The following is a 13,959-nucleotide window of genomic DNA, read 5'->3' on the forward strand; positions in this document are numbered from 1 at the left end:
GGCCTCCTGAGAGCAGCACTGAATCTGTGGTCCCGCCACCCGCCAGGCGCCTGTCAGAGGCCTGTCAGACACCAGGCCACCGTCAGCGAGAGACGGCCCTGCCCTCGCACCGAACGCTGCAGCTTAAAGTGTGAAAAACAGCCCTTGGCACCACGGGCGAGAGCGTCGGAGGAGGCTGTGAGACGCACTTCCTGTGAGAGTGCGGGAAAGCGACGAGTCCCACAGACCCACAAGAATATACACGCATACATACGTACACCCACACACATACATATACATACATACATGCGACACTATATATAAAATAAATGTAAGGGTGCTGTACATTTTCAGTATTGGAGCTATTTGTCTGTTTGTGCTGCCTCAACGCGCTTCACCCCAGCTGTGAGCAAAACTAATGTGCGCCCACAGTAAACTGTGGTTTCACGTACTTAGAGGAACCGTTTCCAGTTGTGACACTAATGCACTAATCACATCCCGCTTCTTGAGAAACATGTCTGAACGTCAGATGCCAGCGTGCAACGCTCAATTGTTTCGAGCAGGAATCTAGTAAGATCGCAAGTGATGATCTCAATAATATTTTATTTCCTCTCCCACTGTTGTTCTGTTGTTGAAAGACATTATCGATCCCAGAGCTTCGGTCCAGCTTGATACCAAGGGGGCTGTACCTACTGTATTTTAGCACATGTTTAGAGTATTATTTTTTACTACCTGCAACACTACTCTGTGCATTTCAAACACCATCAGTCAAATTAAGTATCAAATAATGAAACTGTTTTACTACTTGTAATGTTGGAGCACTTCATAAAAGTATAAATACTAAAGTTTTTTGTTCACGCCTGACACCTTAGCCAAAGGTCCATTCCAACACACGCTGGGGTCACTCCTCCATGCATTTCCATCTTTATGCCAGAAACCCTGCAGAGTCACAGGCTCGGCTGTGTAATTTCCCCTCACCGCAAGCCCAAGAGAGCGCTCTCCCAAACTCCGCCGAGATTACTCAGAACCGTGATTACACTGAGCCTGCAGTAAACGCACACCGGGTCAGTTCGCTCTCAGCTCTAATGGTGCCGAGACACACAAAAAAAAAAGATCTTTTATGCATCAAGAAGTCATTTCAAAGATTACAGTTATGCAAGGGCGGGGGCAGCAGTGACCACTTTAGAGGTGCAGTGGAATTTCATTAGCCAAATACAACTGTTATTTCTGCTCTCAAACATTTTTATGATGGAGAGCATGGCAACACAGATGAAATTAATAAAATTCGTCACAACCCCCCCCCCCCCCCCAAAAAAAAATCTAACACTCAGCTCTGTGATCAGTGATTCATAAAAATGTGCAGAAAGAATGTGTGACAGAGCATGGAAATACAGTAGTCATATGGCAAAGAAACGATCCAATACCCGCACGCTGCCAACGCCCAGACGCGCTTCACGCCAGAACAGCACATTCTCTAACAGAAATAACAAAGAGGAGCGTTCGAGCACACAGACAGTCTCTTATGATACATTTAATCACATATGTCTGCGGATAGTGTGCATGTGTTCCCAAACAGCACAACACAGTCACAGCATACCAAAAGCCATGAAATCCACGGACACAGACCCAGCTCTTCAGCTGTAACAATGAGCAAGGTAAAAGCTGCAAGTGGTGAAAGTAACTCTGGACATGTGTGCCTGGTCAGTGACCAAAATGTGATGTAATGAGAGATGAATAATACTTTTTTTTTAGGCAGCACACAAAAGGGGAAGTGGGCTAATGTCAAAATATCACCTCATGTTTGTCATGTTTCATGTTGGCTGTGCCTAATCTACTTGACTTTTTGTGGTGTAACACCACTCTGAAGTGATTCTGCATAGCTTCAGAATCTTGCGTTATGGACCATTTCCCAGGGAGAGTTTCATAAGCACCACACCATCCTTTTTTTTAATATCAGAGATTAAATCCCGGAGAGGGTGCGTCTACGCCCGGTCAGCGACGAAAAATCCTGAATCATTACAGGCCCGTACTCGAACGCTCACTTCTCATTAATCCTCGGAGTAGTTTAAAGTGGCATTTTAAAAATTAATTTCTGACTCATGGCTGCGCCCGCCTCAGTGCACTGTACCGGTGTTCCTAACTTTCCGTGGATGCGGAAGAGATTTATCCCACCCTTAGAGCTGAGGCACCACCCTCTCCGAGAGCTGAGCTGGTTTAACGTTCTGCCCTTGTCCCTCCCCCCCTCAAAAAACTTTCTGACCTTGTACCCGCTGGCTGCCCCGCCCTCACCGAGCGCCCTGGATTTGGGTCGCTCCCCACCCAGCCTCCCCTTCCCGGCTGTCACGCAGGCGGCGGCGCGTACCTCCGCCTGGCGACCTCCGCGCCCGACGCCCGCGTCGCCGAAAGCGCGGGCTACAGAAGGGCTGCCAAGCGTCCTGTGACTAATAGGGGGTGTCAGGAGATGAGGCTGCGCACCTGCATGCACAATTCGCACTCCCACAATCCCCTCCCTGCCTTTTCGCTTCGCATCCCGCCAGTACCTTAGGTAACATTCTCCTTCAAAATCTCCGACCTCTGCACCAGGGCCCAGCGGGGATTCTTTACAAAGTAAAGAGACTTTTACGCACAGATTTAATTAAATGGATACAGCCCGTGTTCCCGATGTTCTAGCCAGTGCAGCTTGCAGTAACGCCTAACGGCGGCAGCTCCATTTCACAGGTCAATTTGCTGAATTTCACATGTTACTGACAGGCCTGCTTCATACAGAAGTGATTTTTTTTTTTTTAAAACAGGTTGACGTGTTCTTATTGCACACCTCAAATGCGCATTTCTATCCTGCTAATAACTGCAGAGCGTATATGAATAAAACATCAGCCAATCACAGCGGCATTGTGGAGTAGGTCCTCACAGCAGAGCCCTGGAATGGGCGCAGTGTGAGTCCGGGTCTGAGCCGTCCCCCTGAGGGAGGATACACCCAGCGGAGAGCCTTCCCTCCGACGCCGCTGTTCGCTCAGCAGAAGCGCGAAAAACCTAGAGGAAGGACCCACGATGAGGCCGCCGGTGGACTCGCAAGGGAAGCTGAATTCATTAAACGGGCGCACGCTTGTCACGTTGAATTGTTCCTCGATACCACAAACTAGCCCCACGCAGGGTACATTTGACAGTAGCAGGGGGAGTTTGATGGTGGGGACAATTCAATCCCCTCAGGGACACCTGGCTGTTCTTACAGTAACATTCTTTAAAATGGATCAAAACAATGTGGGTTTTATTCAGTGTTCAGCACATCTGGAAAAAAAAAAAAACACCAGATTTGAGTGAATATCGATATCAGAAACTGTTAACGTGGTAACGTGGGGGTTACCTGACTCTTATTTCTTATATAAAGCAGCTCAGATTTTAAATGGCATCTATGAACAGTGTTCCAAAGGCAGCTGCATTGTGACAACAGTGAATCATTTTCGAGTGAATTAGGTCTCATACTTCCAGGCTGCTTCACAACATCTAGTCAATTTTGTTAAAAAAAAAAAAGCACTCCAGTGCCCTGGAGCACTTAAAAACCCTCCATCACTTCAGACAAAAAAGACTTTCATCAGGGTTACGTTCACAGAGCAACTGGTAGAGATCATGATGCAACATAAATGGATAAAAGCCTCGGTGAACACAGCCCTGTTTTTGTTATTTAGTTCCTGGCTGCCATCTGTATTTTTTTCCCTTTTGAAGTCACATGCAACCAGAACAAAATAAGAATGAGTACCTGCCACTTCGAGTGCCGTTTAACCCCTGCTTTAAAAAGTCAGACCTATTAGTACGCAGCCCTCTCGAAATGACCGCACTCATAAAGGACATTCAATCCTCAGTAGCCGAAGTGTGTTTGTCAGCACGAACCGTTTCTGAAGTCCTCAGGGCTTATTATCTGATCTCCTACTGGCTAAATAAAGCCACACTATAAAAGCTAAGCAGAAAGCAGACACCACTGAATAGGGATTTACCCTTGGTCGAGAAACTGAAAGGGACCGTGTCCGAAGGCCTGGACCACAGACGTACATTTTGAGAGGAACTTAGGTCTACCCTTTTCAACAGATGCTTCTGCAGGTCCACTCTGCAGGGCTGTGGTGATTTAATGGGACTACATCCCTACAGAGAAAAAAACAGACTGGGAATATCAGGCTATTTACCAAAAAAAAAAAAAAAAGAGTCCTATCCCACTTGGATTTATTTTGACCCTGTGCCTACTGAAGGTACAAAGGGCTGCTAGCAAGTAACATGGGGCAAGGAATCGCTCTCAGTTTGAGAAACACGCCGTGTGACCTCCTATCTACCGCAAAGTGCAAACTCTGGAAAACCACATTCTTTGTGTTTTGCTTCCCCATCATATGATTTCCATAATAGCTCCAACTGCTGCTGTACTTTTTTTTTTTAATATAAGATAATGACTTTCTTGTATTCTCTTCACCACTGAGTGATAAGAAATTCCTCATTGCTTCCTCTAGCACAGATGGTAACTTTGTTTCAATGCTGTTATTCAGACATTCAGCAGGCAAGTATTGGGTGTGCGCTAAGGATTGCCGTATCCACGTGCTCCTAAATACGCTTCAGAGAATTCAACTCCCTTTTCCTCTTAAATACAATATTCAGTTTACATACAGTTTGAAAACAACGAATATAATATGGCATAAGTCTTCATTTGTCAATAACTGGCAGACATACTGCTGCTGGGTGCCAGTGATGCTTCTCCCGTTAAAGGTATAACAGGCAATTGCCCCTCATAACCCCAGCGCTGGTATACTTCAAATATTTGTAAGTAAGAAAATCACATTTTTCTCCCTTTGAAATCCTGAAAGAAAAAATGCAAAAAAAAAAAAAAAAGTAAACTGTTACCAAAACAACAACAACCAAAACAATGGTGCTGACAGCAAAACCGGAGCCAGGAGCTCTAGCCAGGTAACGCAACCTTACATGGCTCCCACACCGTATCTCCCCTGTGACAGTCTGTTTACGATAGCAGCGATTTTCACAGGGTGTGCCCGTGTAAGAATAGCGCATCAGCAGGTAATTTCGCGCAGGTCTGTGGGGTGGTCAATGTGCACTAAAAGGGTGCAAATCACTGAGCAATGCAGCCAAAATGGCATCGGGAGCATGCAGGTCCACAGCAGGGAGACCTCTGACGGGCGTGGCAGGGAAAACACAAAGGACCACAAAGACATGCACTTCCTTAAACCGAGCAAATGTCACCTGTGGGAGTGGAGGTGCTATGACTCAAAGCAGCATTTTTAAAAGATGGTTTCTTTTTAGGCTTTGATGAGCATTGACAGTCATCACAGTTAGCAACTAGCTAACTAGCTTCATAGTTTCACGACTCCTGTCCTGGAAGCACATTGTTAGGCCAGATTTTGTTCCAGTTAATTAGATATGATTAGATATAAACTGTACATTGAATAAGGAACTTTATTTACCTCTCAACATCCAACCTGAATTCACTGTGAAAGAAATGTGCCAATGGAGGTCAGTTTGCACTAATTTACACAAAAAAAATCATTCAAACCACTTCTGCAATATCTGTGTCTAGAACAAATTATGTGCCACTGTCTCAACTGAACTTAAATTGTTGCACAATTTGCTACTTGATTTAGGCCACAAGCTTCCAACCCAAGTTGCATCTGTAACAAGGAGCTTTCAGCAGGCACTCATCATGTGCCTTCAAATCCAGACCAGAACTCAAATGACAGCTCATACAAACCTCATTAATTGAGAGCTCAGCTGTAACAAAAACCACCCATATGGTGTGCTCCCAAGACCAGGGTTGGGAAAAGCAAATCTCACCTTGCCTTGGGATAAAACTGAGAGCGACTGGCCCAGGTAGCCTTGCTGGCTTGTTGTCCCATAAGAGACAGTTAAAGATAAACTTAAGTCACTACAAACAAATACATAGAAAGGCCAGCTGGCCATTCTACACAAAGCTCACATGTAAACAACCTTTCAGGACAATTCACTTCTGTCATATTTGTGGTCCAACTCCAAAATGCATTTTTTTTTTCTTTCTTTATTTTCCCTCAAACCGTTTGGGACACTGCCAGAGGCGTCTGCTCGCCTCTCGCCTCTGCCACGACTCGCGCCTCCCTCAGCGACCTGAGCGCAGTCACGACACAGCAATCACTTCCCGGCCACCAACACCCCTGCTGGGGAACTGACCCAAAATCAGACAGCTCTGGCAGCCCTTCAAAACGATCCGCTCCATGAATTTTAGGCCCTGTTTTCAGCAGCTGATAATCGGCGGACGATGAGGGCAAATTCCACTTCTGATGAAAGTGAAATAATTGCCGCGAATCACACTCAGCACACCTTTAATATGAAAGGATTAGATCAGGTCCTAAGCTGGAAAATATAGGCTAGGTTGCGGTGTCCCCTCATTTCTTAGAGAAAGCCTGTGATATCAGTGCTGCTGCCAAACCATTTACAGAACTTCCTCATTCCCAATTGCAAAGTACATTAAAATGTTTAACAAGCTCCACATACGGGCCACCCGTTACAAATGAGAATTCTTTCATTAAATGTAACTGTAACCAGGAGCATGATTCCTAAGGAAGGATAATGGCTCTATTTCATATAAATTATACAACAGAGGAGTCTGACAATTTAACTCTCTGCTTATGTGCCAGTTTAGTTTCCCATCTGACATTTAAAACTTAAAAGAAGCTTCTTTAAACATCTCCTAAATCAAAGTGAAGGAAATAATACCGCAGGGAAACAGGGTTTAGATAATATGGAAGCGGAGTGAATTGATGGCAGAGGTCGTGTTTCAGATTACAGCGGTCTTTGTCACAAGGAAGAAAGAGCTAATTTTAACCTTCAAGAAGCAGGCAAATATCGAGCAAGGGCATGGAGAGAAATGAGCAATAATCGGCTGCAAAATAACATATGCTTAAAAGCTGCTTAATGCTTAATAGGCGCAGAAAGTCCAAATCCTCCTTAAAAAAGCCACGGTGTCCAATTACACACACCTGTTTTGTCTTGGTTACCAGCCTGAATGCTGGAGTCCAAAGTAAAATATTCATGAAACCACCGGGGACATGTGAGCAATATATTTAATTGCTCCTTTAATCGGATACAACAACACTGCCAGGCACTGATAGGCACTGTTGAGACAATTGAAAAATTGGAAAGTGAACAATAAATAAAAACAGCGTGATCACTGCCAACCACAACAGCTGAAAGGTTTGAATGTAAAATATTTAAATGTATGTTGAAAATCCCAAAATCAGAGAGGGGCAGGTGCAGCTCTACTCTAATCAGGTGGACACATTTACCAGGAAGCACAAAAGCGGTAATAAGAAGCTAATCACCTTTTCTGACCCTTTACCTGGCTTTGGGGGGGAACAATACAAGCAGAATTTCACTGCAAACTCTCACATTTCCCATGAGGCCTGCAGGAGAAACCTGAAGAGCGGCACAAACCAGCAGGTATCAGAGCAAGCCGGCTAGTGTGTGTGTGTGTGTGTGTGTGCAGGGGGGGTGACACACAAACCCTGCACCGACAGAGCCAAGCTGTGGCCTCCCTAAAGATGTTAATCTGTCCCAGTGCTGGAATCCCGTACCTCCTGCCAAACGCGGGGTGATGCCACCCCAGAGGGGGTCATGGCCCAGATGGGAGGGCAGGTGCCCGGTGCGGCGCTCCAAACCCCTCTCCTGTCCCGGTGCCCATGCGGCCATCTTGTCCCTCTCTAAATGGGGCCCGTACTTCCGAAACACACCGCCAAGGAACAGGACTTTGGCTTTGACCAATCACCGTGACTGCCAGTCATCCGTCAAGCGACTGCAAATTAGCCACTCCTGGAGAGAAGGCACACACCCACGGGGCTATGATAAATCATTTTAATGTTCCGCAATGAAGGGGGGGGGGGGGGGCTCCTGTGTGCAGAGCCATGAAATGTGAAGTGCCATCACTGCACCCTTCAGATGAAGTAGACCACACATACTACCCACATATAACAACACAACTGTTCAAAAACCAAACTGTAGTAAAACCCACTTAAAAACTCTAATGTGGTTTCTCTTAACTCGGACAAATACCACCTCTTCCATTTTTCTCCTGCCCACAAAAGTACAAAGTACAAGCCACCGCAGGAGGACACTTTGCTTCCTACAAGGAAAAGCATCCTCACTGAACACACAGGAGCGGCTGGCATTTAAGAGGAAAAATGGTCTAGGTAAAGGGTTTGCAGTTGTTTTTCGGCATGGTGACCCTGTGAAGATTGCTGCCCCCGCAGCGTGAGCGGCGGCAGGCGGTGAGGGGAGAGGGGACGCGAGTGTGCCCGACCTCACGGCGTCAGGTTCACGGTGACGGCACGGCCCCCCGTCTCCCCGGAGCTCGGTTGCGCGGAGGCTGCAGCCACCTGGGAAGATGGCTCCTAGCCGCCGTGACACAGCAGTTCTCCTGGTTTCTCCTCTGCGCTCTCTCCCGCCCTGCCAGGTGCCGTCTGACTTCCTTGTTTGTTTGTATCATTCATTCATTCACAGGGGCGGCCCTGGACCCGGCCGGTTTCCCCCCAATAAGTGGTCACAGCAGCCACAGAGAAATGAAACCAAACACAATAACCACACTCCTATTGTATTACTGAAAGACACCCCCCCCCATCCTCCTCAAAAAATGGAGAACAGTAAACTGTCTATTTTCATTTCAAAAACAGGACAAACACCTTTTGGAAAAAAAAGTAATAACTGACTTCATAACAGTGAGGGCTGCAAACGCACACATTTACGGCACTCAGAAATACGGAGTACATAATTTTGCTTCCCTGTAGAAATGACAAACAATGGAACAAAATAAGGGTAACTTCTGCCAGATCTGTAGCCAGTCTATATGGGACTATTCCAAAGCAAACATTAGCGTCTTTGCTCCTGGGACACCATAGAGAGGATAACCTCTGATGTTGACTCCAAGAACATAATTACCTGTGCAGCCTTGAACATATCTACCAACTCAACAGGTGTCTCTGAGCCATCAAAGCAATATAAAGACATTTATTTTTGAAGTACATTTTAGCGTTTCTTTGCTCGTTAAACTATGCCTTTGTGCAACGTATCACCGACTGAGTGAAATTAAAAGCCTGTGCGCTGCAACTGTCTGCGTTTTGTTAGCTAACAACGTTGCGGAAATTCACTCGCTCTATAAGTGATTGTGACACCAAGGAAGAAGACCAGCTAAACCAGGCATTCTTGCATCAAAGCCAGTCCAGCATGCTCGAGCGTATATAACTTATTTACATAGTCATGAATGAAGATACAGTAGTTTGTTTCAAAAAACAGTTCGAACGCGCTGAAATAATTCCCTCATCAAATATGGATTTTCACATCGTTTTAAAGAGTGCACGCACCTTGAGCGTTTCAGATAACATGCAAATGACTCCTATACCAAATATTAAAATATTGTAGCTGGCTAGCTTGTTGTTGCTCTTGGCAAACTGCAGTTAGTGTTGACAACATATTATTGCAAGTCTTATAGCTTGCTATGTAAGAAAATTGAATCAGTCTGTATTACAGTACTCGTGTTATTACTGTGTAAAAAACTGACCGACTAAATTTTACCACATTGTCTAGATTAATGACACTGCCGTTCTTCCGTTTTATCATCCCCCTGCAAGAACGCTGAATGTCCTTCTTTTAATCACTATTTCATGTGAATTTACAGCTTGCCGGCAATGCAACCTTGACAGTTGGGCCTATTTAAAGCAACTAGCAAGTTAATCAGCTTACCAGATTGAACACTGTCTCCACAATGTCCCTGTTAGAAACTTCCCCAACTTCCACCAGACCACCAAGCACGGCAAATTTCATCCTAATCCCTCGGATCGGAATTCCTGGGTTCAGGGGCAACGCAGCCGCCGCCTCTTCTTTCTCAGCCCCATCACCTGCAGGTAGTCCAGGAGCCGGTGTCCCCTCGCTGGCCATCGCAAAACTGAGAGACGAGGTGGCGTCCACACCTGTAAGGCACTTGTGAAACCGAGGACGTGTAACTGGAGAGTCGGTGGGGAAATGACGGATATCTTCTGCAAATACGCACAAAATAAATTGAAAAGCACAGAACCACAATCCAAAAAAGTCCTAATTCTTATTTTTGGCTCTTTGGCTTGCGGACTAGCTACTGTAGCTCCACCATTGTGGTAGGAGTACAGCAGCTAGCTAGACTCTCTTTCCTGCCTGACGCGGCGGCATGGGAGTAAGCGCGCTAGCTACCTAACTAGCTAGCTACTTTATTCAGTCACCTCTGCTCAGACCCAGCTAACTGTAGCTACGCCTCCTACTAGTATGCATCAAACTTGTTTAAATGAAAATCCTTAGATAACTGGGTGGTCAGCTCCCGCAAAACCGACCCACTAATCCAGCCGATCTTCTTGGAGGGAATGTTTTTTCCCTGCCAAAAATGAAACAGCGAAAACTGTGACTTTCCCCCTCTTTCGAACCGCTGCCACTCGTAGCTGGCTTCCTAGTATACCAGCTAGCTCGCTTGCTCCGATCTGACAGGTAAAATAAGCGCACCGTCTATCCAGCTCGCTAAGATAGCAAGGTGGAAAAGTCCGAAACAAAGGACAGTCCGAAGCAAAAGTCCGACAGCACCTTTGCAGTGCTTGACAGACAGCCAGCGATCGCTCACCGCTGTCTATGTGCCCCTTCACTTATTTGAATTTCTGCTTAACCCACACTCAGCGTCATCTCTTCATAATTCACATCCTGCTTCTGCTAGACTCCGCCATGACAGTGTTGTCCCTTGAGCAGGGAGCGCATGCGCAGTGCGCAGCGAATACCCTCACTGAGGCGGTCCAGACAGGTGTGCGCTAACGGTAGGTTAAAGTGACTGCCTGCTCCGGTTAGTTCTTAATGGAGTCAGCTAAGAAATACAGCCGAGGATGGGTGGATTTTTTGAGTGACAGTCTGATTTTATTTTATTTCGGGTTTAGAGTCATGGATTATAATCTGACCTCGAATGTGATTGACCGATGAAGTGGAATCAATGTGTGTCCGTTGTTTTACAAATTTTAATGCTTTGAAGAAACCAAAGGCGCTTTCACAAGGTTACCTGTGCGGTTTTTGCTTAAAAGGAAAACAATATTATATGTTGTGTATTTTGCCCATTAATGAACTGTCCACAAAAGTAGTTTTTTAAAACGATTTCAGGCTACTGTTTACGCTCTCTATCCTAAATCCTTTCATTCAGTCCCACATATACACCCATCTGCATCCTTTTTCACGATATCATCAGATCACAACACATTTGTCTACTGTTTTCTCCTACTCGACGATTATATTTAGCTCCTCATCTTCAATGTCCTATTGTTAGTAACATATTTTATTTGTAGGTTACCAGTTATTATTCTGTAAGTGCTGACATGGAAAGTTAGCCTTGCCTGGTAATTCTGTTATGTAGCCTATGTAAATTTAAAACATATTTTTAGTACAAAAGGAGACACCATAGGAAAAATCTGTATGTGAAAGTTAAACTACACATTTGATGTCAAAAAAAAAATTAAAATTCAGATTCTAGTTCCTTGCATGTGTGGCAAGTCAAGGTGTTACTATTCAGAGTGAGGCTGGTTGCCCTGACTTCAATTTCCAAGGGGACTTCTGTTACAGTCAAAGGATGTGGCTGAGACCCCTTGACAACAACACCAGCAACCATCTCAAAACACAACCACAACTACCCATATCACATCACTCAAATGATAAAACCAAGGTGCTTACCTGTTTGGTTGAGAGGGATGACATTTTGATAGGAACAATTTTGCATTACTCTCTGGAATAATTCAACAACTGATAAGTTAGATAGATACATGTATTATTTTGGAGTATTTGACAGAACTTTTCCTGTATGAAGCCCTTTGTGTATTGCTGTGGAGCATTGAGCATATTAGCTTTGTCTGTCTCATCCTTTGCTTTCACTGGCTAAGGTGGCTTGCACTGACCATGTTATAGTAGTATGATGCTGAAGCCATGTTATTTTTCAACTCTCATGACAAAGTATATGTAACATTTATTAAGTTTAAAAGAAGTCTTCTGACCTATGTTAATAACCGATTTCTTGGTTTATGAAATGACAAATAAAATACAGAGCTTCACAAATTTAATTCAAATGCAAAAAAATGTTTTGCTCCTTTGTATGTTAAGTGTTTCAAGTTGTCACACTGGTTTCCATGTCATGTGTGTTCCAAATTAAAAACTTCATTTTTAATAGAGACAGTATTCATGATTTTGAAATCACATTTAAATACATGCAATGTTACACTAATGATACTGTATGTTGATCCTGATCCTTTCAAAGCACTGCATAGAACAAGATAGCACTGAAGTAGACACCATCATCTTTGCATGTGTGAACATCTTAGAATGGAAACAAATATGAATCAAGGCACCTTAGTTTCGCATATGAATCAACAACACTGGTCTCATTTGTTACTTAGAGTATGGGAGGCATAGGCTACAATATTCTGCTTATAACAATGTTCTTGGGGTGCAGTCCTGAAAGTCTGACCATTAGTTTGCAGTAGCCAAAAGTACAAAATGTTAAAAGAATTTTGACATGCCATTTGTGTTCTAGTACCTAGGATGCTAAGATGATTGTAGCAGAAAGGGAGAGGCTGTATTTGAAAATGAGATTGAAATAACTCCTAATTTAGTGTGTTGTATGATGGGAGACTGACTCACTGTTTTGAAAGATACCTTTGGAACATTAACCCCAGCTGTTGAGCAACCACCTTCTCGCCATGCAAACTGTTGTATGCACGGCTGTGTTTTATTATTGCTTTTATTTGTAATTCAAATCATTCTCATACAGCCCATCAAAGTTTTTATTACAGACTACAACGAATGGAGTTATTCTTTAGTTCTGCCACCCTTGGTTTGCTCATGGTGGATATTAGTGAACTGGTTCTCAAAGGGACTTTTCAACCTATCTGCATTGTGCTGCTTTGAACTGAGCTAATTAAGCCTATTCGTTCCCAGCACAGCACTATCACTAACTGAATGTTATTAGACTAATCATATCTATTGGACTATCACATTGTAATTGCATTTTAATTGGAAATTAAATGGGAGTATACTTGTTCTTGTTTTACCTTGTGGTTAATCATTCATAATAATTGTAACTTTGTGACACAGTGTTATTGTTATCCTTTATCATCATTATTGTACAATTCTATGGTAATTGTTTATATGCAAAAACAGTTCTTGAAAAATATATTTTTATCACGCATACTGAATATTGTTTTTATGGAAATGTTTGTTATTTTATTTCACAACATTGTGTTTATCACAGTGTGTTTTTAAACAAACTGTGGCATGCTTAATTGTGATTTATGTGTGTACAGTCAGCTCTGATTATCCTTGAGGGGGTTAAATGGTTTGCAGGTTACTGTGACGGTGTCAATATTTCTGGGCACCGGTTACTAACAGATGATGCTATTGTGCAATTTCTGCAGGGACACACGGGCAACTGAATGCTGCACAGAGTGACATGGAGGAGGTGGGGGTAGGGATCTAATCACAGAGTGAATACTATCCTCACCTGCACCGGCACTCTGCTTGATTACCTGCAGCAAACAAAACTGACCTTGACCGACAAACTGTTTCTCAGAACGAAGCGATCAGGCATAAGGAAGTGGGAGAAAGTTCAGGAGACAGACAACCATATGGCATTATTTTAATTATGTTCAGGCAGCGGTGTAGCATAGTGGTTAAGGAGCTGGGCTCATAACCGAAAGGTTGCTAGTTTGATTCCCCACGGGGGTACTGCTGCTGTACCCTTGGGCAAGGTACTTAACCCACAATTGTCTCAGTAAATATCCAGCTGTATAAATGGATAACATTGTAAAAACCTGTAACTGATGTAAATTGCTCAGGATAAGAGTGCCTGCTAAATGCCCATAATGTTTAGCCAACCTGTTGCTTGCTGCCAACATGCTAAATTAGCTGTCTCAGCAATTGATTGATTTT

General features: G+C 44.1%; 1 protein-coding gene across 1 annotated transcript in view; it reads right to left on the minus strand.

The window, feature by feature from the left end:
• LOC118793402 (lipopolysaccharide-responsive and beige-like anchor protein) overlaps window positions 1-10,735 on the minus strand; it is a 210,665-nt gene extending 199,930 nt beyond the window's left edge. Inside the window, exon 1 of the mRNA XM_036551568.1 lies at window positions 9,730-10,735. Coding sequence (XP_036407461.1) covers window positions 9,730-9,924 — 195 coding nt within the window. The 5' untranslated portion in view covers window positions 9,925-10,735. The remainder of the gene's footprint in view (window positions 1-9,729) is intronic.
• Window positions 10,736-13,959: the final 3,224 nt, after the last annotated feature.

The sequence above is a fragment of the Megalops cyprinoides genome, chromosome 18 (genome assembly GCF_013368585.1).
Source record: "Megalops cyprinoides isolate fMegCyp1 chromosome 18, fMegCyp1.pri, whole genome shotgun sequence".
Classification (NCBI taxonomy): domain Eukaryota; kingdom Metazoa; phylum Chordata; class Actinopteri; order Elopiformes; family Megalopidae; genus Megalops; species Megalops cyprinoides.